The sequence below is a fragment of the Dermacentor andersoni genome, chromosome 6 (assembly GCF_023375885.2).
Source record: "Dermacentor andersoni chromosome 6, qqDerAnde1_hic_scaffold, whole genome shotgun sequence".
NCBI lineage: Eukaryota > Metazoa > Arthropoda > Arachnida > Ixodida > Ixodidae > Dermacentor > Dermacentor andersoni.
In genome coordinates, this window is record NC_092819.1 from 28,607,884 (window position 1) to 28,634,682 (window position 26,799).

The 26,799-nt window shown below is 44.2% G+C and overlaps 2 protein-coding genes across 2 annotated transcripts in view; one reads left to right on the plus strand and one right to left on the minus strand.

Moving 5' to 3' along the window:
* pit (probable ATP-dependent RNA helicase pitchoune) overlaps positions 1-19,514 on the minus strand; it is a 29,788-nt gene extending 10,274 nt beyond the window's left edge. Inside the window, exons 1-7 of the mRNA XM_050170144.3 lie at positions 19,310-19,514; positions 18,181-18,285; positions 15,077-15,133; positions 13,598-13,751; positions 8,914-9,214; positions 4,247-4,361; positions 3,113-3,252 (exon numbers count right to left, since the gene is read on the minus strand). Of these exons, the coding sequence (XP_050026101.2) occupies positions 3,113-3,252; positions 4,247-4,361; positions 8,914-9,214; positions 13,598-13,751; positions 15,077-15,133; positions 18,181-18,285; positions 19,310-19,412 (975 nt within the window). The 5' untranslated portion in view covers positions 19,413-19,514. The remainder of the gene's footprint in view (positions 1-3,112; positions 3,253-4,246; positions 4,362-8,913; positions 9,215-13,597; positions 13,752-15,076; positions 15,134-18,180; positions 18,286-19,309) is intronic.
* A 95-nt stretch (positions 19,515-19,609) lies between these two features.
* LOC126521444 (gamma-tubulin complex component 5-like) lies at positions 19,610-22,175 on the plus strand. Its single transcript, XM_050170141.3, has one exon. It carries the CDS (start codon positions 19,824-19,826, stop codon positions 22,002-22,004), a length of 2,181 nt encoding a protein of 726 aa, XP_050026098.2. The 5' UTR covers positions 19,610-19,823; the 3' UTR covers positions 22,005-22,175.
* Positions 22,176-26,799: the final 4,624 nt, after the last annotated feature.

Below are 26,799 nucleotides of genomic sequence, written 5' to 3' on the forward strand. Positions count from 1 at the left end.
GTATACACATAGACAAAGCACTGTCCATTGCTAATGTTGCAAAGACAGTGTTCCGATGACCTGACCTAATAATCTGCACATTAATCTGCATCATCACATTGCAATAACTAGCACCAGGTTGACCTTATGGTATAAAAATATATAGGTTATTACAGGTCTCTATAAGGATAGCACTATTTATATTAACAAACATAGAACTGACACACAGGTTTATGTCCAGCTTGATTACAAGCACTTAAGCCTAGTAATTGTGACAGACTGCCATGATGACGTGTAGGGTTTATAGGGGCCCAAAATGTTTTTCGAACATAATAAGAAAATGTTGTAAATCTGCAGAGCAGGTTCCTTTGAAGATGTGAACCACATATTATTGCACTACATGAAGCAGGGAACTTACAATCTCGTGCCAAAAACAGTGAAAGATTGCTTGCTCTCTGCTTTGCAATGTCGTCACACAGCTACATCGCAAGCAGACAAACCTACCAATAGTTACTGGCTTGTTTTGTGATCGCAAGAACATTCTCAGTAATAGGATAAATTCAAATTTTGAGTTAAATAAGTGAAGAATACACATGTCTGCAATCTTAAAAAAAAAAAAAAAAAAATCATCTTTGCGCTTCCTGTCTACACGTGCCCCGCTCAGAAACAGCGTTTGCTGAGCATTCCCTCCGAGATCGCCCCGGTGTGCTGTGTAGTGTAGATACCACAGCTGCCATGGGGTGCCACAGCGAGCGCTCTCGTCGCCAAGAGGATCAGACAACCATGTGCGCTGATTAGTCTCTGCAAGTGACGTAGCCTCCAGGCGCTCAAGTGGCCATCTCATATTGAAAGAGTACTGCGCACGCCTAAACCGGAAGCAGCGTTTGGTTGGGCCTTGCTCCCTTGTTATCTCCCCTATGTAGCTTCCAGTGCAAGAGTGGAGATGAAAGGAGAGAGAAAGCCACACATCAGTGCAATAACTACCCTTAACCCCACTTTTACTAGAAGGATTAGAAAAAAATTTGTGGCAGGAGTTTTGCGAGGCGACATTTTTTAATAGTGAAGCCATTCTATGATTACAGGGTCCATTATGAAAGTTATGTGCATTTTCTGGGAAAAATAGATTTATTGACTGGGCCTGTACAAATGGTTAAAATTCTTCAAAACACTCCCCCTCCATCAATACACTTGCAGAGATGTGCCTGCCACGCCTGGAAAGCACCCTGAAAGTCCTCGACGAGAATGTCTCTCGGGAATGCTGTAACATGCTTTTGGATGTTTTCCACGGTCTTCCAATGCTTTCTTTCAGCGCTCTCTTCAGTCGGGAAAAAAAAAAAAAAAAAAAAGTCGCGCGGAGGCAAGTCGGGACTGTAAGAAGGATGGGGGACCACCACTCCGGGCCAGGAAGTTGCTCTGGGCCAGGAAGTTGGTAACGATGAAGGATGTGTGGCTGGGGGCATTGTCATGGTGAAGCTTGACCGTGTCTTTGATGTCAGCCCATCTCTTGAGCACCTCCAGGTAAAAGCATGAGTTGACAGTTTCTCCCTGCAGTACAAATTCAAAATGGACGATTCCTCGGGCGTCAAAGAAGGCAATGAGCATCGTTTTCATGCGAGACTTGCTCATGCGCGCTTTCTTGGGGTGGGGGTGGGGCGGTGATTTTGTGTGCCACTCGCTGCACTGCCTTTTTGATTTTGGATCGTACTCGAACATCGAAGATTCGTTTCCGGTTACGGCCATCTCTGGCTCATTTTCTGGCTCGTTCAAGTCTGGCTCATTTTGAATAAAATCCAACAATTCTTGACAGCGCAAAACTTGAAGTTCTTTCTGATCTACCGTGAACACTTTCGGCACAAGCTTCGTGCAGACCATGCGCATTTGCAGATCCTCGGTCACTATCCCATGTACTGCAAATGTGGACGTGTAGGCTATCAGCAATTTGCTGGATGCTGAATCGACAGTCAGAATGCAAAACTTCGCACACACGATCCATGTTTTCGTCGGCGACCTCCTCCCGACCCTCCTTGAACACCTTGTGCCACCTCCCGGACTGTAACCTTGAAATGCAGTCATCCTTGAAGGCCTCTTGAAGCATCTGGAAGGTTTCGGTTGCATTCTTTCCAAGCTTCACGTAAAACTTGATAGTGTATCGCTGCTCAAGCGAACGCTCCATCGCGCCGTATTATCCGCTCACACTGCTCGGAGTAAACTGGCAGCTGGCTGTGTTGGCAGGGCAGAACCCTCGCCACATTTCCTGACTGGTTTTACCGCGCTGCCATGGATAGTTGTGCCATAATAAAATCATGTGCATTACTTTTATAATGGACCCTGTAGTTAGAAAACTGTTTCAGGGCTTTTGCACATGGGCATGAGCTGGCTAAAGAGCACCATGCGAGTTGTGATTAGCTGTTAATGGTGCGTAAAATGACAAAACGTAGATATAACATGGCTGTAGAGGCCTAAAATCAGGCGATGTACATGTGTAACATTACAATCACAGCACTGTAATGAGGAAAAGTGCTTCTCCAAAGCCTCAGGACGCTTACTTGTTTTAAAAACAAGCACTAATGTTATAGTAAACAAATGCATCACTGAGGTAAGCAGTGCCTGAAACAATTATTAATTTTTTTCCCGTTTCATCAGGCAATGCCCAAATATAATGCACCAGCCAACAGAGTGAGCATATGTCATTAACTGTTTCATAATGACAGCTGCACAGGTCAATCCAGTGTTTGGGTAGGTTGAGATAGTGCTCTATGGTTCTCACTTGTCACTGTCCTTGTAAGGAACTAAAATCTAGGCAGTGCTGGCCAATTTATGACCGGTCAAATGAAACTCGCACACAAGGATCTGAGATTAAAAAAAGAATAGCTAGAGGCATTTAGGTAATAAGCAAATGAGGTTAATAGACTGGTAGGTTACGCTTTCAAAGGTCTCTCAACATTTTTGGTAAAGATAACTTCATAGAAAAAATGTTGAGCTTCTTGTTAATTCTGCACCCAGACTATGTGTGAGATTTGTATATGTTTTTTGGCACAAAAATTGTAAAGGTACAGCTATCTAATTTTTTTTTAGGGTGTTGAGGTGTTGGTCAAAGTGCAAGGAACCAAGGAATGTAGATAGGTAGGTATACCTGTTCAAGGCCTTCAACTGTAGCTTGATCTTTACTCTCGTCCACGCCAATGTACAGAGGCTCACTCTTGAGTGCAACTTTCACGAGGTCCTCGGTCTTCTTTGTCAGCGTGGCACTGAATAGCATTGTCTGTCTCCGCTCTGCCAACATTAAGAAAACAGCAGATTCCAACAGTGGTTATGGAATTCAACACTTTTTCCCATGCAAGTGCTTGAAATTACTTCAAGCCCCTCTACCATAACAAAGTGGCACAGGAAAGTGCATAGAGCAAGCACCTGACCAACCTAACAGGTAGTATCTGCCTACAGCATAATGTCAGTCGTTTTTTTCCCTTAAAGTACCAGTGTTGAACTTCTATATACTTCAGATGCCAATTAATTCTGCCCATCAATAATACAGTTTCAACATATTTCTTTTATCTTCAGGATCAATAAAAGTGCACTACAGCAGAACAGACTAAGAATTTTCCTATATTCAGTATGTTGTCAAGTTTACAAATTAATGACTCCATGTATGAACTCTTAACAGGAACATCAGATATGAGAACATCAACTACGTCTAACATACTTAAAAATCACCCATTCAGCTAATTGAAGACACTTGAAAAATATGCCTGATGTAAAACAGTCGGAAACAATGAAGGAAGTGGGGATGTTGCATCACGGCATACTGTCACCGAGAGCAAGCACCTAGGTGTTTACCTTTCAACACCTTTCACTTAAACACTTTTCACATATTAAAATTTGCAGCAAAGGGCCAGTCAGAAGTTTCTCAAGGTGAATGCAAAACGTCTTAAACCTAATTGTTTTCATCAATGCTTTTTCTGTTAAGCTTGGATAGTACGATGGCACACACAGAGCTTGAAAGCTCTGTGTGTGCTAGTTACAAAGCTAGTAATTTGGAGATCAACTTGAATGCAAAATGTGCACTTGCATCACACAAAAGAGTAAGCTTAAAAAATACAATGTTCCAAAGAATAAGCTTGCCACAGCAACAGCTTTCGCAAAACTGTCCTGAACTTTCTCACCTTACAATTGTAAAAGCGATAGTATTGAAGAAGCTATAACGAATGTTTACAAAGACCAAGTGAGCAATCTACAGTGACAAAAAGTCTTGAAAGGCAACAACACTTACTTGGCAAGATTCTGAGGATTTGTTTCACCTCCTCTTCAAAGCCAATGTCAAGTATGCGATCAGCCTCGTCAATTATGAGGCACTGTAGGTTTTTGTACACAAATTCAGAAGAATTCTGAAAAAGAAATATAGGAAGAAAAAGATAGATACGGAATATATTTAATCATACTTGTTACATTTCCACAGAAGACAGCTTGACAACTATTAAGCAAAATACATGGCCACAAAGTGAGTGCCTATCTCAAAGTGCCCAGATCACATTTCTGAGAAATTTAAAGGGACACTTAAGGCAACTATTAAGTCAAGCTAAAGTGATAGATCAATGCTCGAGGATGCCTAAGGCATCAATATTATCATGAACAAAGCTTTAGTAATCAAGAAATCGAGGTATATGCAGGACACAATCTGCGACTCGCCAGGGACATTCAAAGTCTATTAGCACAATGACGAAGACACTGCTCATTTTATTTCTGTCACTAGTGCTCAACTTCTTGCAATAGGAAGATAACTGCATTTCATTATAAGATGGAAGAAAATGCTACTTGTCTAGTTCTATTCGATGTTTATAAAAAAAAGAACTCATTGCTGTTACCCTTGACAACGATGCGGGCGGTCGAAAGGTTTAGTTTTCGCTTGACTCTGCACCGCCCGTGCCTTCGACTTTCAGTAGCTTTGTTATCGCGTAGAGCTGCACTGGTTTTGCTCCCACAAAGTGAAAGTAGTAGAGATTTCCATGTCTATGTGAGGTCGCAGGATGCCTGAATGGTGCAGGCCACTTAAAGGGACGCTAAAGGCAAATACTAAGTCAACATGGACTGTTAAAATACCATTCCAGAAACCTCGCAGCGATTGTTTCATGCCAAGAAACTGCTTGCAAAATCACATCTGGAGGGCACTGATACCTTTGACGCAATTCAAATTGCCTGTCCCCAAACGGGGAGTGGTGACATGCATACGCCATCTCCACTCTTTACAGCCGTCTGTGAGTAAAATGGCACCCTACAGACGGCGCTACAGATTTTTGGCCATTGGTCATTGATCTCGTGTCCACGATCGAACACGAAAAAAAGCGACACCGCCTTGTAGGAGCAGTTTTCTTAGACATAAAAGGAGCTTATGACAATGTACTGCACGAAGCCATTCTTGATGCCCTCAGTAATTTAGGCATCGGCGGCCGTCTCTACATGTGGATTGATAATTACCTAAATGGTCGTACAGTCTTCATGTCCACGAATGATGGCGAAACGACAAGACACGCTGTGGTCCGTGGAGTGCCTCAAGGAGGAGTTCTCAGCCCGTCTCTTTTCAATGTTGCCCTTATTGGCCTTGCGGAAATAATTCCTGATACAGTACACATCAGTACATACGCAGACGACATATGCATGTGGGCATCCGCAGTCACGCGACTGCAAATTCGTGCCAGATTGCAGCGTGCTGTTTCTTTAACGTCTCAGTACCTGCAGTGCCAAGGACTGCAACTGGCCCCAGACAAGTGCGCTGCGATAGCGTTCACACGGAAGCTTATGTGTTGGTATCCAATTATGATCAATGGAAATGCCATCCCATATGTCACCCACCACAAGTACCTCGGCGTTGTCATTGACCGCGGTGTTTCATGGTCGAAACATGTGGCAATGTTAAAGAAAAAATTAACTGGGCTTGCTCAAGTTTTTCGCTTTCTGGCCGGTATGAAGTGGGGTCCATCTGAGCGTTCGCTACTCCGGCTGTACCAGGCTCTCTACGTCGGATACATTAGGTATAGCCTGCCAGTTTTATCAGGTATGAGCCCGTCATGTTTACGCACGCTGGAAAGTGCCCAGGCACAGATACTGAAAACATGTCTCGGTGTTCCACGTTGCACCTCAACCCACGGAACAATTGAGGAGGCTCGCGTCACCCCTTTACCTGTCTATCTACGATGCGAACCTCTTCGAGTATTCCTGCGACTGCTTTGTCGTCATGGACGCCATCCCTTATCGACATTACCCGATATACGGCCGGACTCCACTTTCTCAAGAGCCGTTAAATGGCAAGAATCTGCCATACCAGCATACTTTGCCCCGGCTGACCTTCCACATATGCCCCCATGGGTAATGTCCAAAATACCGGTACGTCTATCTATTCCGGGAATTTCTAAAAAATCGCGAATACCTACCGTCGGCCTCAGACATTTAACACTTGAATATATATCGAAAGAATATGACTCCTCGGTGAGCGTGTATACAGACGGATCGGTATCGTCGTATGCGTCTGGTGCGGCTTTCGTCGTGCCTGCGCATCAAGTCATTCGACGGTTTCGTCTGCATAACAAGACGACTTCAACATCTACGGAACTAGTGGCAATCAGAGAGGCCGTTCAATATATTTCGCGACAGCCTCCTCAAATATGGACAGTCTTCAGCGACGCAAAATCGGCTCTTCAACTACTTAGAGTGGTGTTGAAAGAAAGCGCTTACAGAGTGTTGGCTCTTCAAACTGCCGAGCTCTACACTTTAGCACAAGAAAACGGCCACCACATCACATTTCAGTGGATTCCCAGTCACTGTGGTATACAGGGCAACGAACTGGCCGACGCAGAAGCGAAGAAAGCACTCGAAGAACGAGAGTCACTGCTTTCAATTCCTTTTTCAAGAGCGGACGCCAACTGTCTCCTCTCCAGTGTCATCCGAAAATTGACAGCACAGCACTGGGACAATCCGGATAATCGCCACAGACGACTCCAAAGATTGGACCCTGCCATGAATTTTAGGCTACCACCGAAAATTCATCGAAGCGGTGCCAGTGTTCTGCACAGACTAAGGCTGGGGGTAGCGTTTACGCGCGGATACGTGCACCTCATGCGACGCACCGAGTCTCCACACTGTGAGGTGTGCAATGTGCCTGAGACTATAGGTCATGTGCTTTGTGACTGCCTTAAGTATGTGGAAGAGCGAGAAAGGTTGGACAACGACCTTACGCGTCTCGACAGCGCACCGTTGTCGGAGGACGTTATTTTAGGCCCTTGGCCAGATGCTCGATCAAGTTTCAAGGCCATTCAGGCATTACTGAACTTTTTAAAAACTACGGGCTTGGATTGCAGACTTTGAGCATGCCAAATTGCTTGCGATATGTTCTACATCTTCCTTCTATCGTCATCGTCACCCATCATGCACCTCTTCTCTCTTTCTTTCCCTCTTCCCCTTCCCCCAATGCCGAGTAGCTGGCTAGAGGAATATACCTCAGGCCGACCTCTCATCATTTCGTATCATTAAACTTCTCTCTCTCTCTCTTGGCCAAAATGCAAATGCACAGTCATGGAGAAACTGAGTCAAGCCAGAGCTTTGGATTTGCCACTGCAACTGCGTTTGCTTAACACCACCTGTGGCAGCGGTCTTTCAGGCAGCAAAGAATTTTACTGTTATCAGAAACTTGGAAACTCAGACATCTTTTATAGTGTTATGATCAGCAAAGCTGAGGAAAATCACGGAGTCTTAAAAAAATTTGCTGGTGTGGAAGCTCCCGCAGATTTTTACCAGCTGAGGTGAAGCCAGCATCTGCTAATACTGCACCTCTGAAATAGAGCCTTCTCCGGTGGTGTCCACTAACAAATCAAGTGCTTTTGCTCTTTCAATGTAGAAGCTAGGCTAATTAGAAAATGAAAGCAGGTTGTTCTTGACGAAAGTATTACCTTCGGTTGTGTATTTATTACATGAACCCCAATTAAATCTGCCAAGACATTCAGGCTTCATCCTAAACCCAGTAACACAAAGACACACGCCGACCAGTATCTGTACAGCAAAATTAGCCATATTAGATTTGTGTGGAGTGTGAGGAAAGCGCTTGTCTTTCTTTACTATAAGCTAATGCTTTATTAAGCTCCTCCTTAGACGGAGGCAGTTTGGCTTCACTTTGAGACATCTTTTTCAGTCCAGCAATTTTTTTTCTTAAAACATCCTTGTGGAACATCAGCTTGGGATCATCTGGACTGTGTGTCTCATGTGTGCAGCTGGTTGAGATGCGGACAAGAGAGCACAAGAGAGCACCATACACCGGGCGCATGGAAAATGCTCGGTGGAGTGTATTATTTCCTTAAAAAAAGGTCAATACTAGTACTTCATTTTCGGCCAGAAGTATTGTGGACGGTAAGTGAACACTTGAAGTACACTTGCAGAGTTTTGCATATCCCCTATTACAGGAAAAAAATGCGTGTCTAAGACAAATAGGAAAGCATATAGACAAGTGAAATTTGGGAACTTGTTAGCGAAGGCTTGGGGCTGTTGGCACAGAACAGGAGCAGGGCATGAAGAAAAGCACTGACCATTAGATGGACCAAGTTAGACTAACAATGGTGATATAGGGGAAGAGAAATGGTGAGGATAGGCTTCGACGATCCCAGATGCATTGTGAAAATAATGGCGGAAGTCATGTGTCATTTTAGCTTTCATTTTTGCTGTTTATGGAGCAAACAATGATTGCTAAAAAGCTGGTTACTCCCTCTGACATGGCCTTAAGGTCAGCACGGTACACTAGACTCTGACATGAGAAAGGGCAGGCAGAGAAGAGGAGTTGCCTGATAAGTTGGAGGTGTGGTTTGGCTTTGTGGTGAGCAACATCAGGGCCTCTCTTCACTTTCCCTTCATCCATGAAGGGTAGTGAACAATGCGCACATCAACGATAAATCAACGAACCTGCAAATGGTCAAGCAAACGGCCTGGCGTAGCAACGAGAAAGTTGACACCCTTGGCCAACTTGCTGGCCTCGGACTGCCGGTTGGTGCCTCCCATGATGAGTCCCAGTGTCTGGTTCTGGCCGGAGAGCAGCTCCTGGAGCACGCCAAAGGTCTGCATAGCCAGCTCCCGTGTTGGTGCAATCACCAGTGCCCCCGTGCCATTGCGAGGCATGAACTTCAGCTTGGACAGGAGTTCCACGGCGGGGATGAGAAACGCCAGTGTTTTGCCACTGCCTGTTTTAGCAGCAGCCACCACATCTCTGGAAAGGAAGCAGCGCAGAGAGAGAGAGAAAGAGCAAGGAATTTTATTTACAAGAAAGCAGAGAGGTTTACAGCTTGCTATGGCCCGAGGAAGCAGGACAGGAAAGAAAAGGAATGACGAATGATGATGATTAAAGAAGGAGGTGCGTAGATATAAATACACTAATTGTGGCATGTCTAAAGTTGTGTTTCAAGTCCAGTGGCTTATAACAAGGCTACAGCTGCACTTATACTCACAGCTGCACCATTTGCATCAAGTCAAGAACTCAAAACAAAGCCTTTGGATCATGGTCTCCTATCAATGTGGACGATCGAAGAGAAAAACTCCTACCATTCTTGTGTGTACACAAGACACATGTGCAAGTGTTTCTGGAGTCTGACAGTGTTGTTAATTGAGTCCAGTGTCCCTGCAACCCATCAGGCATCTAGAGTGCCGGGTGTAGGTGTTGAAAACCTTGCGGTAGGTGAACAGCAACCAAGCAAGCTGCCTGTGGCACAGCCTCCTGTATTTTCTCAATGCCTGCCCAGTGATGCCAAAAGTAGGGGTCACTTGGGGGGTGCCACTTTCCCAATACTATTTGTTCACAGTCCATGGGACACGGCTAGGGTCACGTCAATTTTTTAATTGCATGCCACATAGAAGAAAAGAAGAGGCAACAATGCATGGTGAAAGTTGTACATGGTTCAGCAACAAGAGGTATAATATGTCTCGCAATGTGGCATTGCCACATTGAACTGGTGGCTCCCATGCATTGCAGAGCGACTGGGAAGGCATTGTGAAAATACAGGAGGCTGTGGTAACAAGTGCTCGCAGGGGTGCCAAATAAGGAACCAGTTTTAAAACTAATACTGGCCTAGTGTACAGAAAGCTGGGTAAATTGCATCTTTTCACTTTGAAGAAAACTAAAAAGAAGGAGAGAGATGACAGTGATGACAAGTACTTGGCACTTTCCTGCCCTGGGAAGAGGAGTTTTTCTATTACAGGACATGCTTGATACTGAAGAGGAAAAAATGCTTTTTCCCACAGCGCTAGTCCCAAACAACATGTTGATTAAACAGTCTTTGAAAAAGAAAATGTAAACAAACATTATGTAAAAAAAAAAGGTTATATAAATAGGTAACTGTTGCTTTGCACCAGAAAGACCTTAAAACATTTCAGAATATACATTCTTAATGCAAAGGACCTGTGCAAAATTCGAGTAAATATAACCTCTTGGTGCAAAGCTTTCTTTAGATATAAATGAAAATGTCAACTCTGGTAACTAGTCCCAGCATGATGTTGAGCCAAACTTGACACCCTGCGCGGCCGTCAGAAAATGACCCAGACCAAAAGATGGTAACACCCTGCAGGTAAGAACTGTGACCTTGAGAAGACACAAGAAATCTTAATATCTGTGCACAACAGCTTTGAAATGGTGCGGCGAAGAAAGCAAAACTCTGTCTGAAGAGTTTAAGTGTTCTTCCACGTCAGTATCGTTTTCGAAGTCCAAAAACTCACGTGCAGTTGAATTGGAATCGGTAGAAATGCAATGTTTCCGTGCGTGAGCAGCATGTGGTGCTGACACCATTTTGGAATCTATGGGCACTCATAAGGCCGACCATGCCACCTTCTCAGGAGGCTTTTTAAAGATCCGTGCATGGAGGAAAAAGAAAACCGAAACTGTCTAAACGGTTCCTAATTACCCAATAAATGATTCTGGCTGTTCAAGGCCGCTCGGAAAGTGGCAAAATACGAATCTGAATTTGAAATACAAATAGCAGGCTACCGACGGGAATAGACGCACACAGGAAAGTGTTAACAAAACCATGAAAGCAATAGATTTCTTCCTGTCTGCTACATAGCCACTGCAACTAACAAAGATAACAGCCTTTCTTTTTTTCTTTAAGCTAGAGCTTTACTCAATTGAGTTAACCATCTCTTATTCAGCACGAACAGCTTTACACATGCAGCAGTTCGCAGTAAGATTTCTTAGTTGTTCACAGCAAATATAGGATGAATTGAAGAAGGGATGTGGTAAACCCTAACACCAACTGATGCTTTTCTTCATTACACAAAAGAGATGATGCTTTAGAATTTCAAAAGTCAACTGAGTCCCCAAACAAGCTATCCAAATGGAAGTACACTGCACAGCTTTTGGCACACCTGTTTATTACATGGTAAGCAACGTACTCCGAGTGTGCTTTTGCTTTGAACAGCAGGCACTGCATGTTTGTGACGGCTTTGCTTTTGAGCAGCAAACACCTCTTAGTCCTTCGCCACATGTGCAAATAACAGCAACCGTGTCAAATAAATGACCACAACTGACTTGCTTAAATTAAGTTTACACAACAAAATTTTACGTAGTGGAATACAATGGACTCAGAGCCAGCCCCCGAACAAACAAACCACAAGGAAATAAATGAAAATAAGAAGAAGAAGAAGAAGGAAGGAAGGAAGGAAGGAAGGAAGGAAGGAAGGAAGGAAGGAAGGATGGAAGGAACAAAAAACACTACGTTAGAAAAATTATGTCACTGATTTCATGTGTCTGAGCAGGATGACTTCAGATGTAAGCCAATTTCAAAAATTTTTGCTTGAAGGGGCCCTCAACCAACACCAGTAGACCTCGCAAGTGGAGCGCAAAGTCACCTTTCTCTCAAGCACTCTCTTTTCAACAGGAGCCTGCTCTTCACTCTTTTCTGGATGCTTTATTTCGTAAGATAGCACACTCTCATACGTAGCTGCTATTGGCAAAAAAAAGTTAACTAAATTATGGAGTTTTACGTGCCAAAACCATGATCTAATTATGAGGCACGCCGATGCGGGGAACTCCGGTAATTTGGACCACCTGGGGATCCTTAATGTGCACCTAAATTTAAGTACCAAGTGTTTTTGCATTTCGCCCCCATCGAAATGCAGCCGCAGTGGCCAGGATTTGAACCCGTGACCTCGTGCTTAGCAGCCCAACACCATAGCCACTAAGCAACCACGGCAGGTAAGCTGCTATATTGGCCTGTGGTATCACCAAGCACAGCTAAGAGCACGGGGGTTTTATTTATAAATTCCTTCACTTTATCGACTCCATCGTTTCCAACTCCTCTTCTTTCTCTCTTAAGCCATACCCCACTACTCGCTCATGTCCTAAACTAGCGGTGCGCCAGAAGAAGAAGAAAAGTCTGCCACAGGCCAATAGCTGACATCCACCAAGAAGGGTGTTTGGATCAATGTGCTTCTTCCTACTGTTATTGTGTATATTTATTGACGCAGTTTAATAAACAGCCTGAAGTAAGCAAAAATCTGCTTTCGAATTTCATCAATAATTACATACTTCCGGAAGAAGCCGACAATTGCCTGCTCACGCTCGGCTGTGGCCGCCCGCATAGGAATTAAAGTTTGGCCGCCCTGCTTATTTGTGTGGTAGTCGTCGGTTCTTGCTAATTTCGACTAGTTTTGAACACTCAACTACCCTCTAACCACATGACCACACACATGCTTGCCAGCGCGCACTCACTCCTGGCCGCTCCTAGTTAGCCGCCTTGGTAGACTTCGCCTTGTAATGATCGAGCTATTGATAGCACTTCAAAATATGCACAACGGATGTGGCTACTATCCGTCGGTGAAGCTGGTGCAGGACAAAGCCAGTCCACACCACTTGGCATTGTCAGACATGAGCCTATGAGTGCGAGTGTGTAGTCTAGCCCTGTCATGCACAAAGCAAATGCTGTGCTAGTTGCATGTATCTGCGGTCTGCTACATAGCATAGATACTACAGCTGCCAGGGGGCGCCACAATGAGTTCATTGGCTGGGCGCACTGAGGTTCGCTGAGGACAACTGCGTTTGGCATGTCTGGCACGTTGTAGGCGGTAAAATTGGAAATAGCGGCGTACACGTGAACAACCAAAATCAAATTTGAACCGTGTGCCATGGTGATGTTCAGTAGGGGGAGTGTTGTGGGCATACCGTGCTCCGCCGTAGCCTTCACAGCAGAAATAATTGAAGGAGCAGAAGCACCATAAACGCTACGTCTGATTGCCAATAACTCCGCTTCTGCTGAGCACACTGAAGAGTTTTTTGCGGCAAAGTATTTCTGAAAGTCTAATTTAACTTCAACTGCATTTTTCGACTTAGATAAATAGTGGCCCAGATCCCCTTTAACAGCAGCAACAACAAAGCAAAAATTTTCTTTTTTTGGATTGCTTTGTGTAGTTTTGATATTGTATTCCAGTTGTGCTTCGTGTGAAAGTACCGAACACTCTGAAACAAGAGCAAGAACAGAACAGGAGAGAAGAAAGCGAGATGAAATCTCTGAAGAAATGGATGTGCAATGGCAAGACGAATACTAGACAGCAGAGGTAGCACAGAAAATTACGGCAATACAAAATCATCTGGACTTTGCAAACTTACTTTCCTTCCAGCAAGTGTGGAATGGTCTTGGCCTGTATCTCGGTCATCCTTTTAAAGCCCATGCCCTCGATTGCCTTCAGTGTGGCTTCAGACACCTTCCCACGCAGGGAGCTGAAGTGCGTGTCTGATAACACTCCGAAGCTTGTCCCTGGTACTGTGGCCAGAGGAAAGCAACAAAGAAGTATAAAATTATTTGAAATTTTCACTTCTTCCAGGTGCATTATTTACATGGCATCTCCCTGCACAGGAAAATAAGCTCGAGCCCAAGTAATGGAATTCAACTGGAAGACGCCTCTATGAACTTGATGCCACTTCGCGTCAACAAGAAAAAGGTAAGGAAAGCACATACTATTGCCGTATTTGTGCATCCATATGAAAAACACAACATAGTAAACATTAAGCATATAAGAAACATGACTATGTTTTAAGGTGCGCAGGTGACCTTGCTGCCGAGCTTCCAAGCATTCTGCTCAGCAGCCATCTTGTTTCACAGCAAAGTATCCTGCACTGTTTTTTACTTTGAAGTTGTCTTTGTAAAGCTGTCTTTTAACATTTGAAATTACAAAAAAGTTGTTTTAGAGTTGGTGCTGACTACCTTGCCTTAGGTATTATTCTATGCATTTTTTAGACACTGTTATCAAAGCTACACTCATTGATGGAGCAAAGTCAGTTCGACGACGACACTCGCCGGTGAGTGCCTTTTCGTTACAACAGCTTGAGAATGACACTAAAGGTGTAGTGTACTCGCTCAAATTGACATCAAGCTTGCCCACCTGAGACGTGCATTAAACCACTGCGATATTTTGATCAAAAACATAACCTTCCCTATGACCCAAGGTTGACCAATCCCCTACTTTCTTTCAAACCATTTCAGTTTTAGTTAATGCCATCTCAAAGACGGTTAGATTAAAGAGGGGATCTGGCTGATGCATGTAATAATGACAAGTTAGTCAATGCAGTGATAAATACATCTTTTCACCCTTTTGCTCCTCATAAGCTGCCTTTACACACAGTGGTCACAACAGTTCCATACTAATGGCCAGGACAGGCTGTAACCCTTCTGAAACTGATCAGAGATCATTTTAGTATAAACCAGTGGACATTGTCATCATGAAAGCAGTACTATGTTAACAGGAGCATTTCTGTTACTTACGGCAGCACAAAGGTAATGTGGTCACACAGTGCCAAACAGACCTGAAGTCCACTTTGCAAACTGGACCTCGAGAGTACCACTTCACACAGGGGACTACAATTTGAAAAACTTTCGTACCAAGGGCATGAGATGGTGGGCCCAAACTTTTAAAACCGATTATACATAATGACTATACTCTTCAGCACATACAACTACTGCTTGCAAATGCCGCTAAGGTTAAACAAGCAATAAACCCCGTGGGGTTCCAATTGATTGTACAATGAGTGTACTCTTGAATACGGTTAGTGCTTGCAAATGCTGCTAAAGTTAACAGGCAAAAAACTCACAGGGTTCTGGCTCTGGCTCTGGCTCGACCTCTTCAGCCTCAGTAGCATCTGACTTTCCTTGATAATGAAAAACAGAACAGTTAGTTTCAAGACATTTGCCCAACTGAACTCTGCCATTTATGTTTTGCAACAAATCTTACATATACTTTCTAAGTAAGAAACCAAGAAGGCAAAGCTTAAGAAAGAAAAGTGAATGGTACAATAATCTATTATTTAAACAGCACCTGGTCTGCCCACTGCTATGTTCAGCAGACTGGGTGCTGTTTGAACAATAGGTTAATGAACGATAAAGCATCTCTTAAAGGCCAGCTGTGTTTTAACTTATCCTTGCATGGTAGAAAATGTGGCCATGCCCCAGTGTTTTCTGATACCAGAGCGCTTTCTAGGCACAAAGAAAAGGCAGCTTGTGAGATTGAATAAGCATTTCCTGCAAGCATATTGGGTGAAACGTGAGTTGATGGAACATCTGTCATGCTTGTCGCATGCGTAAGATAAAGAGTGTCTTGATGTACGCAATTAAAGGGTGTTTTGTTGCCTCTGCTTTACTTTTTGCCACATGCTTGTTCCATACATATATATTTGTGTCATTTCAGTAAAAGCTTCAGTTGATGGTTAGCACTGTATCAGTATTCCATGGCTACATAATAAGTCTTTTTTCACATTGTTTGCCTCAAGAATGAGCGTTGCTCTGTCCCTGCTAGTGTCTTTGTGCCTCTCAAACCATAGTGACCACCATGCAATAGTTTTTAATTCAATGGAAAGCTACAATCTTCTATAATCCTACCTATCTCAATAACAGCATTTGTACGAAAAGATCATTGCATCCTCCCTTCCCCCCAAAATGAAGAACCCCTTCACAAATGGCAAGGTTACCTTATCAAGACCTTATAGAGCCCAGAACATGTTAGGCACCACATTACAAGGATAAAAATTATATTATAGGTCATATTTTCCTCCTCTCTCTTATAAATTAGCAGTTAATTAACCTTTTAAAGCCTGAATTTTTTTTCCAGAAGGAAACATTTTAAATGCACTTATAAATACTTATATGTAAGGTAAGAACATTAAAAAATTACTCTCACACCCACTAGCCACGTCAGGCGACATTTGCGCGCTAGATTAAAGAAAACTGACCCAGGCAATTAGCACAAGACAATACCTTTATATTCGCATATTTTCACACTGAACAAACTCCAATTTGGCAGCCAAACCATCTCGCATCTTATGGCAGTCTGTAAACTAGTCAGTATTAAAGAGATGGGGAATTCCAATTTATGCACCTGAATAGATGCAGCAACAGAATTTTCCTGGAATATTCCCCCCTTTTTGGAAGCACCACATGCACAACGTTGTAAAATATGGGGGGGGGGGGGGGGTGAAGTTATGTGAGGCACACACAAGAGGGATCTGTTGCCCTTTGCTACACAATGCTCCCTGTTGGGGTGGTTTGCGGTGCACACAACGCTTTCAACTGAAGGCACAACAGGCAATAGGAGCGAGCCACTTTTACGCAGCGTTCCAAAGTGGAATTTACAAACTGACCTTGGTTCTAGTAACAATGGCTGTGACGGCATAGGAAAGGCATGCAAATATGAACTCATTAAGGGAAGAGCTGGAATATGGGCAACTGGGGTGCCACTACGGGGTCGAGCCAGCAGCTGGCCCCCATGAGTGGAAAAATAAAGGCCGTGCTGGCGAGCGGAAAACCCACCAGGCAGTAACCCAACTTGCATCCTGCATTTATTACACGCAATCATGTGCACTGCACACGCCTCTCAAATGCTCATACATTTTACAATAGCGTTCATAAAGTGCCTTTCTACCTACCATATGCAGATGGAAATATCGACTAAAAAGATTGAGAGCCATTCCACTCTGTGAAGGTGGATGACCAGTGGAGCTGTATACATTGTGATAAATATGTTGACTGAAAATAAAAGACACATACCACAATGCTTTTTTCAGGACCTTTTTTTTTAATTATTATTAAACTGCATACTCAATACGTATCTTAAATTTAACCTTTTTTTGTTTGCTTTCTTGGATTCATTATTTGGTCACCAAGGTGGCTACACTCTAAAACAAAATTACACCCTTTGGGTCGTATCTTGCCACACAACAATAATCGTCATCTGTATTGTCCACATTTCCTTTCTTTAACACTGCAAGCACAGTACTTCCCAGAAGTGAACAGCATGCGCGTTATCAGCATGACATAGTATTCCTGAAAGGAAAGCAGCGGGCACGGCGTTTTCAAGAAAGGAAACGCAAGCAAGGCATATGAAGATTACTGTTATGTGGCAGATATACACCCCAAAGGGTGTACCTTTGTCTAAGAGTGTATTGCTGCATGATTGCTATGATATACGGCCAGAGGCTCTGTGGCGACACTGGAAGAGTTCTTGGCCAATGTGAGGTCTATACACAACCGATGATGCGTCGTGGGCACACTGATGTTTGTGTAACATTGAATGCCGGGCCTTTCCAAGAGAAACGCCGCAAACCACTTTCCGCCTGGCCGAGACGTGTCTATGCTGATATCACCCGCAATTACAATGGGAGTGGAGTCGGTAGGAGTGATCCAACCAAAGGTGCATATGCTTGGCATTTTTGGCACCATCTTCGTCTGCATTATGTGCCGCCCACCGCCACCCCACACATTCCCACTTCTGTTCATGACGATGTTCTTCATAGGCGCACTGTTCTTCCAACGTCCTCACTGCACACGGTCTATCCATTGCACGGGTGGAGGGGAATTGAGATAAGGTTACGTAGTTTGTCTATAGAGCCCGTGACATCAAACCGCAATCCATACTAAACAGTGTCTATTCCTGTTTTACTTTATTTATTATGAATCTTTTTTTATCACAATACATTTTGACACCTCCCTATTAAATGCCGCTGGGGCACACCTAGCAATATGCTTTTGCTTTAGCTCTTTTAGCTCTGGGGTGGCTGCCATCTTTTTTGCCTACACACACAAACTACCAGAACCTAGCATATAACACTCCACTGTAAAACCCTGATTATTTGATACTTGTTGTAACTCTATGAGAAACACAATGCAAACAACCAGCTTAAGGCAGTGCATCACTACTCCTCACCATCCTTTTCTTCGTGTTTTTCAGCATGCTCATCTTGAGGTCGGTCCTCGGGTTCATCTTCAACCATTTTTGCTTCTTCCTCCTTTTCTGTCTCCACTTTTTTGTCTATTAAATATGGAAGAAGATGAAAGAAGGAGAAGAAAGAAGGAAGAACAAACAGGTATTTGACTCTAATACAGAGCTTTCCCTGATTTACCAACACAGAAAATTTTTACTCAATGCAACATCACAATTACAAGAAATAAAGCGGATCATATGACAGAATCAGAATCAGTTTATTCATGACAAAATGGGGATAATTACAGCATATGTAAATACAGATGGAGGTCCCGTAGTTAGAAACTCAAATGGGACCTCCTGTGCATGATGACTAGAATTAATATAATGTCAATTAATATAATGTTCTCATCATTAATTAATAATTAATGACGAGAACATTGTGCAAATAATCAAATCCTTATGCAAAGGAACTAAAGAGGGAGTAGTCTCTTATGTCATACAAAGAAGTTAGGAAATCTTGCTGAAATGTGTTTGTTATGGCAGTGACAGTTCAAAGGTAGTGCACAACGACGTTTCAAGTAGCCTTTCCAACCAATGAGTGATCTCACATTATAAGGCAGAGTGCGTAGGTAATAAGCGCTTGTATGCTAATCCCCATCCCCTTTAATGTCATGCCCCCAGAACAAAGAAAAACAAATAAATGAACGCGATCACGTCTCAATAGACAAATCATCATGACAGTACTATCAGGAAGAAAATGGATCATCGCAAGACGATTTGACACTTGCTTCTCTACTGTGACCCTATTCCTACGAAATTTTACGTTCTCCGTTGTTATTTGACCAGTACCTAACAATATCTTCCAAGAAACTACAGCCATAAGCAGATGCATAAGAAGCCCCGGAGAAGACCTCTGAGCGTACCATGCGTGCATTTGACCAATTGGGTGACGTACAGTCCACGAACGGCCTTAACATCGAGCTTGTAACCACAAATACAATTGTTGTCTTCAACATCATTATTACACGTTTACGAGTAGCATGTTTCAGGCATCAAAACAACACGGACATGTTACTGCACAAGATGACAGTGTGTCGATAGACCAAACACCGACGGAGTGCCAGCTTACCATGTCGACATTCACTCTCCAGTTCCTTCAGAGCCCTTAACTTTTTTCTGTTCTTTTGGCGCTTCTTGATCTTCCGCATTACTACCTGATCAGGAATTGCCATTGCTCAGGCCTTTAAAAGACGATTGCCTGCGTAACACCACCACCACAACAGCCAAGCGCACACAACACGCTAACCACGCTGCGAAAGAGGCTTTCTCGACTTTTCTAATGTCGGCTTCTAAATAGTAAATTTGCAAGCCGAAACTAAACGACTCAAGCTCGAGCCAGTAACGCAACAAGAGACAAGCCAACACAAGACGTATGCAAAAGTCGTCGGTGCTGCATCAGCTGCATTAGCTGCTGTTTGCGCGCGAAGTCATGTCATGACATCGTATTCTTGCTCATTGTAGTCATAAGGTCATCGATATTAAAGAATGGTGTAACAGCCACATATATGGTGCGCGTTGCGGCTTAAGGTCAGCGTGGGAACGTTTTCTTTTTTTTTTTAATCGTTTCTGTAGGATTGGCGACGATGGCGCTGAAAGACTACGTCCTGCCGCCGTACTGGAACCGGTGCAATAATCGTCCTGCCGCGGCTCCTGTGCACTCCACAATTACGTCGAATTTAGTCAAAGAATGGGAAACATACCTGAACAGCTGTGGCGTTGTAACGCCGACAGGCGAGCACAGCATGGTGTCGGAGCGGCTTTTGCTTCGCGAGGTGTTGTGGATGCTGCGCGGCACGAAAGAACTGTTTGCGTTTTCCTGGAATGGAATGGAGTACGTCGTCAACGACAACTTCAAGTTGTCGCACGTGACTCAAGTAGCCTTGAAGAATCAATTGGAGGAAGTGTGCCGTTATGCGTCCTACGTAACCCATTTGCAAGACTTTATTTCAGCAACTGCAGGTGCTGGAGCCAAGACATCTGTGGTGACGCTTACTTTCCAAGCTTTTGCAAACTCTATTTCGGAGCAGCTGGCACCGTACAACAGACACCTCGTGCACCTTGAAAAAGTGCTCATAGAACAGGTGGAAACGTTTACGCTTTTAATGCTGCTGGAAGACATGCATCCCTACTTTGAGCTTGTAAGCTATATGCACGACATTTATCGTAGCGTTCTGCCCAGTGATGCCACAGCCAGCCCTGTGCAGAGGACAGTCAAGCTGCTGAGCGTTCTCGAGCGGGCCTTAGTGAGTGCCACAATTCTAAGCCAGCACAGGTCACAAACGGTGGGCCTGTATCTGGATACCGTGAAACCCTTCATTGACTTTGTCGACGAGCTAAGCAGCAGTGGAAAACTGACAGATCCATATCAAGAGTTTCCTATTAGACGTGCTTCTGACATTACGTTTGAAGACCCGAGGTACTGGAAGGAATCTCTGTACATTTGTGATTCTGATTACTTGAACACGGTCATGGGGCGCCATTTACTGCCACTCACGTCTGCAGGGAAGTCGATGGAGCACCTGACGCATGCGATGCAGAGCAGAAACGATGTCCTGAAGAGCATGCCGGGAACACTATACATTTCCATTATTAAAGAAATTCCTCACCCTACAAGCACAGTTGAATGTGAGGCAGAACAAGCTGCAACTTTAGGAAATGTTGCAGAAGTATTTGAAGAAATTAGGCAGTGGACTAAACAGATTGGTTGTTTTGGGCTTATTAATGTGGCATGTGAGCAAAAGTCGAGCAAGACAGACAGTGCAACACACAATCTAACCTGCACATTGTCCCAAATTCAGCAAGCCATCACAACAGCCGTAACAGAAAGATGCCGTGAGAACAGCGCCAAGTTCCTCCATTACCTCAAATCTGAGTGCGAACTTTCCAAACAGATCGACACCATTCACAGTCACTTTCTTATGTTTGCTGGCGAGATCATGCACTCATTTACTACTGAGGTGTTCTCAAAGCTCTTGTCAGATACTCCAGTGACGTGGCAGAACTTGTCATTTTTGAATTTTGCCCTGCAGGAGGCACTGTCTTGGCACTGCAAACCTGTTCCATTCTTAAGCAAGCTGAGCATGAGACTAAAGGACAGCTCATCCAAGGTACAGCTGGATGGCTTTGACAATGTCGTGCTTCGCTATGATGTGTCATGGCCAGTGTCAATTGTGTTGACTGAAACTACTCTCAATTTATACAACCGGATTTTTATTTTCCTTTGCAAAGTGAAGTGTGCCAAGTTTGCTCTCGAAGAACTGCATTTCCAGGAGCTCTGCAGCTGCCATTTCGGGGAGACAGTGACAATGAAGCAGGTTGCTCTCTCCCTCCAGTTACTGAGATTCCAAGTCCTCACTTTTCTCAACTCTTTCCATGCTTGCCTTATGCAAGAAGTTCTGCATGGCAGCAAACTAGCCTTTGACAAAGAACTAGATGGTGCCACAGATCTGGACACTGTGATCAAGTGCCACGAAGGGTATGTTGCCAAAGTGTTTCGTCAGTGTCTGCTGAGCGAACCATTTAGTGATCTGCGGGAACCACTGCTGTCTTTTCTAAAGCTCTGCATCAAGTTACACATCCTCTGGAACAGAGGTGTGGAGAATGTACTTTGGTATGAAGTCAAAAACATCCACGACAGCTTCATAAAGTGCCACGTCAGGTTCAAGCGCATGGCCAAGACCTTTGTGAACCGAGGGTATGCAGACTCGTCGCGGTTATTGACTTTTGCTCTTGATATGCCCTATTTACATGTTGTAGCAACCTAGGCACAATTCTTTTTGTAGCCTTATTGGAGAAGTTTGTGCTTCCAGTGTAACAGTATCGTATGTGTGCTTGCATTTACTGTCTTCCTGCATCTCGTACAGGCATTTATCTTGTTTCTATTATAAGTGGCCTTCAATTTTCCCCTGTACTAATAAAGGTATTCGAGAAGTTTGCATGTGCCAACTTTTGTAAAGTGTAGTTTTGCATACTGAACATCCTTCATTGAAAATCTGGACATTCCTGCATGCAGCAGAGTACTTGAAGGGACAGTAAGGTCACATAGTCAATCAATCTAGAATGTCGGTTTATCAGTCGCGTAATGTACTGCATAACATGAAGCAGCAACTCCACAGAGAAGCATTAATGTTCAATGCTAGCAATATATTCATGGAGCATGGTGTTGACAAAAAGAATTGAATGTTCTTGCAACCTATGTACAAAGCCTGAAATTTAAGGGCGCTCTATGTTATCAAGCACGAACTGCACGGAGACATGCTGACGAGTGATTGGCACTTGCGGCCAGCAGTCTTTAAACATATTTTGCCACTCCAGGAAAAGTCACATTATTGCACCTATCTCAACCCTGGCACCAAATTTAGTTGCATCATGTGAAACATTTTAAGCGACACGAATGGATCTAATTGCAGGATGATACAACACATCTCTAACAAGTCAGAAGAAGTCATTAGGCTTCTGTGTAGAGTTACCAACAAGCATAAGGGGCTAGGAGAAGACAGTGCCATAAGATTGGTACATGCATTTGCCTTTTGCTACTTCTCGTACGTGGCTGGCATGCTACAATGGACACAGGCTGATAAGAACAAGCTAAACACTTTAATCAGATGACTTATAAAGACTGCACTAGGACTTCCCATCAGCATGGCCAATGATAGCTTATTGCGCCTAGGGCTGCATAACACTAGAAGAGATAGCTGAGGTTCAACAGGTGGCCCACCAGGAGAGACTAATGGGGACACGACCTGGGAGGGCGCTACTTGAAGAAATTGGCGTAGAAATTAACAATCACACCAACGAAGGAGAATTATTAACGCAATTGCAAGCGGGACTACGAGAAACAATAAAGACGACCCCGTTCTCTAGGAAAATGCACCCGACACATAACCTTGAGAGACGGAAGGCAAGGGCGAAGGCACTCCTTCAAGACATTAGATCAACATAAGCAGCAGGCAGTGTTCGTTGACGCTGCCTGGGTTAAAAATAAGCATGCGTATACCTCCGTTGTTGTAGACACTCAAGGTAACATACGAGATGCCATCACCGTCTATACCAAGGATCCAACAGTAGCAGAAGAAGTAGCAATCGCCTTAGCCATCCGGGCTAATCGGTGGACACATATTTACAGCAACTCTAGAACAGCCATACGCAACTTTACCAACGGATATGTGACACGGGTGGCAACAATATTACTAGAGAAGGTCAACAGTGAGAGGATTGAAATCCGCTGGTTTCCTGCACATCTGGGGGTGGTGGACGGAGCTCGGAGAAACCTCAATGAGGTGGCAAATGAAGCAGCACGAGGACTTTCTAGCTGTGCTCTTCAAGACCGAGCAGTTTAGACTTCACCCGGGGAACACAGGGATCGATTATTAACATATAACGAAATCACAAAGCACTATTATTTAAGCAGAAGGGAATACCCATTGCCACACGGTATGCTTTGCAGAGCCCAAGCGGTCACATTACGTTTGCTACAGACAAGAACATACCCAAGTCCAAATTTTATTAACAGGATCTATCCGGAGAGGGAAACTCAAACCAACTGTAATAAGTGCAATGGCATCATCACTCTTAACCACATGCTTTGGCAGTACCCCGCGGTCTTCACAGACTGTGAGAAGGAACAAGAATGGTGGCGGCAAATGCTACACAGTGAATCACTCTCTGACCAATTACGGGCAGTCCAGAAGGCCCGCGATGTGGCTGAAGGGCTCGGCCTGACAGTCCCAACGTGGGATCGGCCCGTGTCAACCTAGGGTTGACCTTCAGGACCCAATGAAGTTCTTCATACCATACCATACACATTGTGAGGCATTAATTACTGTAATAGAGAAAGTTGGCCCATAGGTTTTCAAGTATCAGTTTATTGTTCCATGAACCATCTGCCATGTAATTTGAACAAATAAAAGTTCCAAATTGAGTAATTTACATTGAACATTACATACAGTAGAGTCCAAAATCTGTGCCCTTAGGTGAAATGCTTTGGTGAAGCAGAGTGAGAGGAAAAAAAGTGCGTTACATCCTTCCCCTTGTGCTACCCTAGGTGGCCACCCATTTCACCTGTGGGAGAAACCATCTCTGCTTACACCGATGACATGGTCCATTTGATTGTAGTCATAAACAGTGTACAATTGCTGCCGTACCTCTGACACTGCTCCAGTTGTTTTAGTAATAAATTGGCAGTGGTGATGCCTTGCAACCACTAGCTACATTTACGGCTGGAATTTTTCAATATAAGTTTACTTGTTAACCAGCACGTCCATACAATGCAGGTGTGCATATAGGTGCAAAAGGTATTCTTAGTGAATAGCAACACCAGACACTTTTGCCAGCTGCCTGCTATTTCTAATAGGGGGGATGGGGATAGCACACATTAAAAGAACATTTTTTTTTTTCAGGGTTACATAAACACTTTACTAATGAGGATTTACACAGGCGCAGCACAAATGCAACAAACTTGGCACAGCATATACTGACAAGAAACATGTTTTTTGCTTCACAGCAACTTTGCGGTTACCAATTTGGCCTGCTTCAGTAGCTTCTGCACAAACTTGCTTGAAGCAAATACACCTCGTTTGTCCTTTCGCCATCCAAAGACTTCCAACAGAATGTTTAAAGACAGACTATTGAAGCTCTTCTGCAAAAGGTATTTTTCAGAACACTTGATGCAACGTTCATAAAACTGTGAGTCAAGTCTAAATTCATCAACTTTTGCAAAAAATACGGTCGAGTTGGCACATATCAGAATTGAAACAAAGAAATAAGACTATGCATTGTTGGAACTATTTTTTTTATTTATTATTTAATAATACTGTCAGCCCACGAAGGACCATTACAGGAGTGGAAGATACAAACACATACAAGGATACAGTATGACAAGAAAAAGCAAGTAAATGAACAACTGCAGACATCTCAGCACGGACGTGAATCCTTTAATGGGTTCCTTTAATGCGAGGGCTAATGCCTTGGGGCATACAGGGGTGTGAGATGCAGGCAAATAAGGATGATTAAATGAATGAAAAAAGATTTGCGGATATAATTAAATCCAGGAGGGATCGATAATGTGGTCCCTGCATCCAAGCAGTATAGTGGATGGATTATGTGGCGAAAGTCCCACTGCTGCGAGGTGCCGGAGCCTTGTCGGTTTCAATGCAGGGCAAACCCACAGCAGGTGGTGGATGTTGGCTTCAACATTGCGTGACTTGCAGACTGGACACCCAGGGCGGGGGATATAACTGGCGAAAGTGCGGCCACTTCCAAGTCATGGCAGGAGTGAGGGCAACCCCGACCCAGAACCTCCCAAACGCAACCTCCTCTGCATGACTGCAGGAGAGGGCTACCGCACATGGAGGTATAAGGGCACGTGTGCGGACCCGGAGGTGCTCCTTTCTTATTGAAAGGAGGGTGGCATCATCTAGGTGAAGGAGCTGAGGCAGTGACGACGGAGAGGTCACAGAATGTGCACGGCTTTGGAAGCTCAGAAGGTCGCATGGGATCCACACGATAGATATTTGCTGCGGGATGCGTGCCACCAGAATATGGATCTGCAGACATATTTCAGGGCTGCAACCGATGCGTCGCAGGAGCCACGTAACCTGGAGGGCATCAGTGCGGATGACGATGCGGGCCGTAGGGAACATGGGAAACCTAGCCACAGAACACAGTGCTTCTTGAACAGCACGGAGCTCAGCACAAAAGGAGGAGCTTGAAGTTGAAACCGGGACGTCTTATTCAGGGCAGGTGCACAATGGCAATAACTATAGTTATTGAGTCAGCAAAGGATTACTGCTACTTGCACCGTTTAGCATCTTAATGCAACACCTGGGCTTTGAGGTGCGTGGTGTTGGAAGACTCCAGATATTATCACGTGCTCCGGTCGAATCTGCTCCTGTGAAAGATGGAGACGAATTTCCGTTTCTTGGAGCCGTGACCACATCTGAGATGGCCAAACACCAGCAGTCTGACGCCGAGTTGCTTCTACTCATCAGGCACCTCGAGGGACACCCCGTCCATGTTCCGCGAGTTTTCTGCCGGGGATTGTCATCATATGTGATGAGAAATGGCGTCCTGTACAAAAGAAATTTTGAGCACAGCACAGAGAAATTTCTACTCGTTGTTCCTTCAGCTTTGCGATCGGAAATCTTAGAAGCCTGTCACGATGACCCATCAGCAGGACACCTCGGAGTGAGCAGAACCTTCGCCCGAATTCATGCTAAATACTACTGGCCAAAGCTATTGAATTCAGTGCAGCATTATGTACGAACATGTCGGGATTGCCAAAGACGCAAAACGTCCTTCAACCAATAGAACCCCCAGGAGCCCCGTTCGAACAAGTAGGAATGGACTTGCTTGGTCCTTTTCCGACATCGTCATCGGGGAAACGATGGATTGTAGTAGCGACTGATTACCTAACCCGATATGCCCAGACATCCTCTCTAATCAGTGCAACGGCCGTTGAAGTGGCTGAATTCTTTGTCACCAAGATAGTATTACGACACGGTGCCCCTGCAATTATTATCACGGACTGAGGAACTTCGTTCACAGCCGATTTGACGCAAT

Coding starts and splice junctions, on each gene's coding strand:
- LOC126521444 (XM_050170141.3), top strand. CDS start 19,824: ATGGCGCTGAAAGACTACGTCCTGCCGCCGTACTGGAACCGGTGCAAT.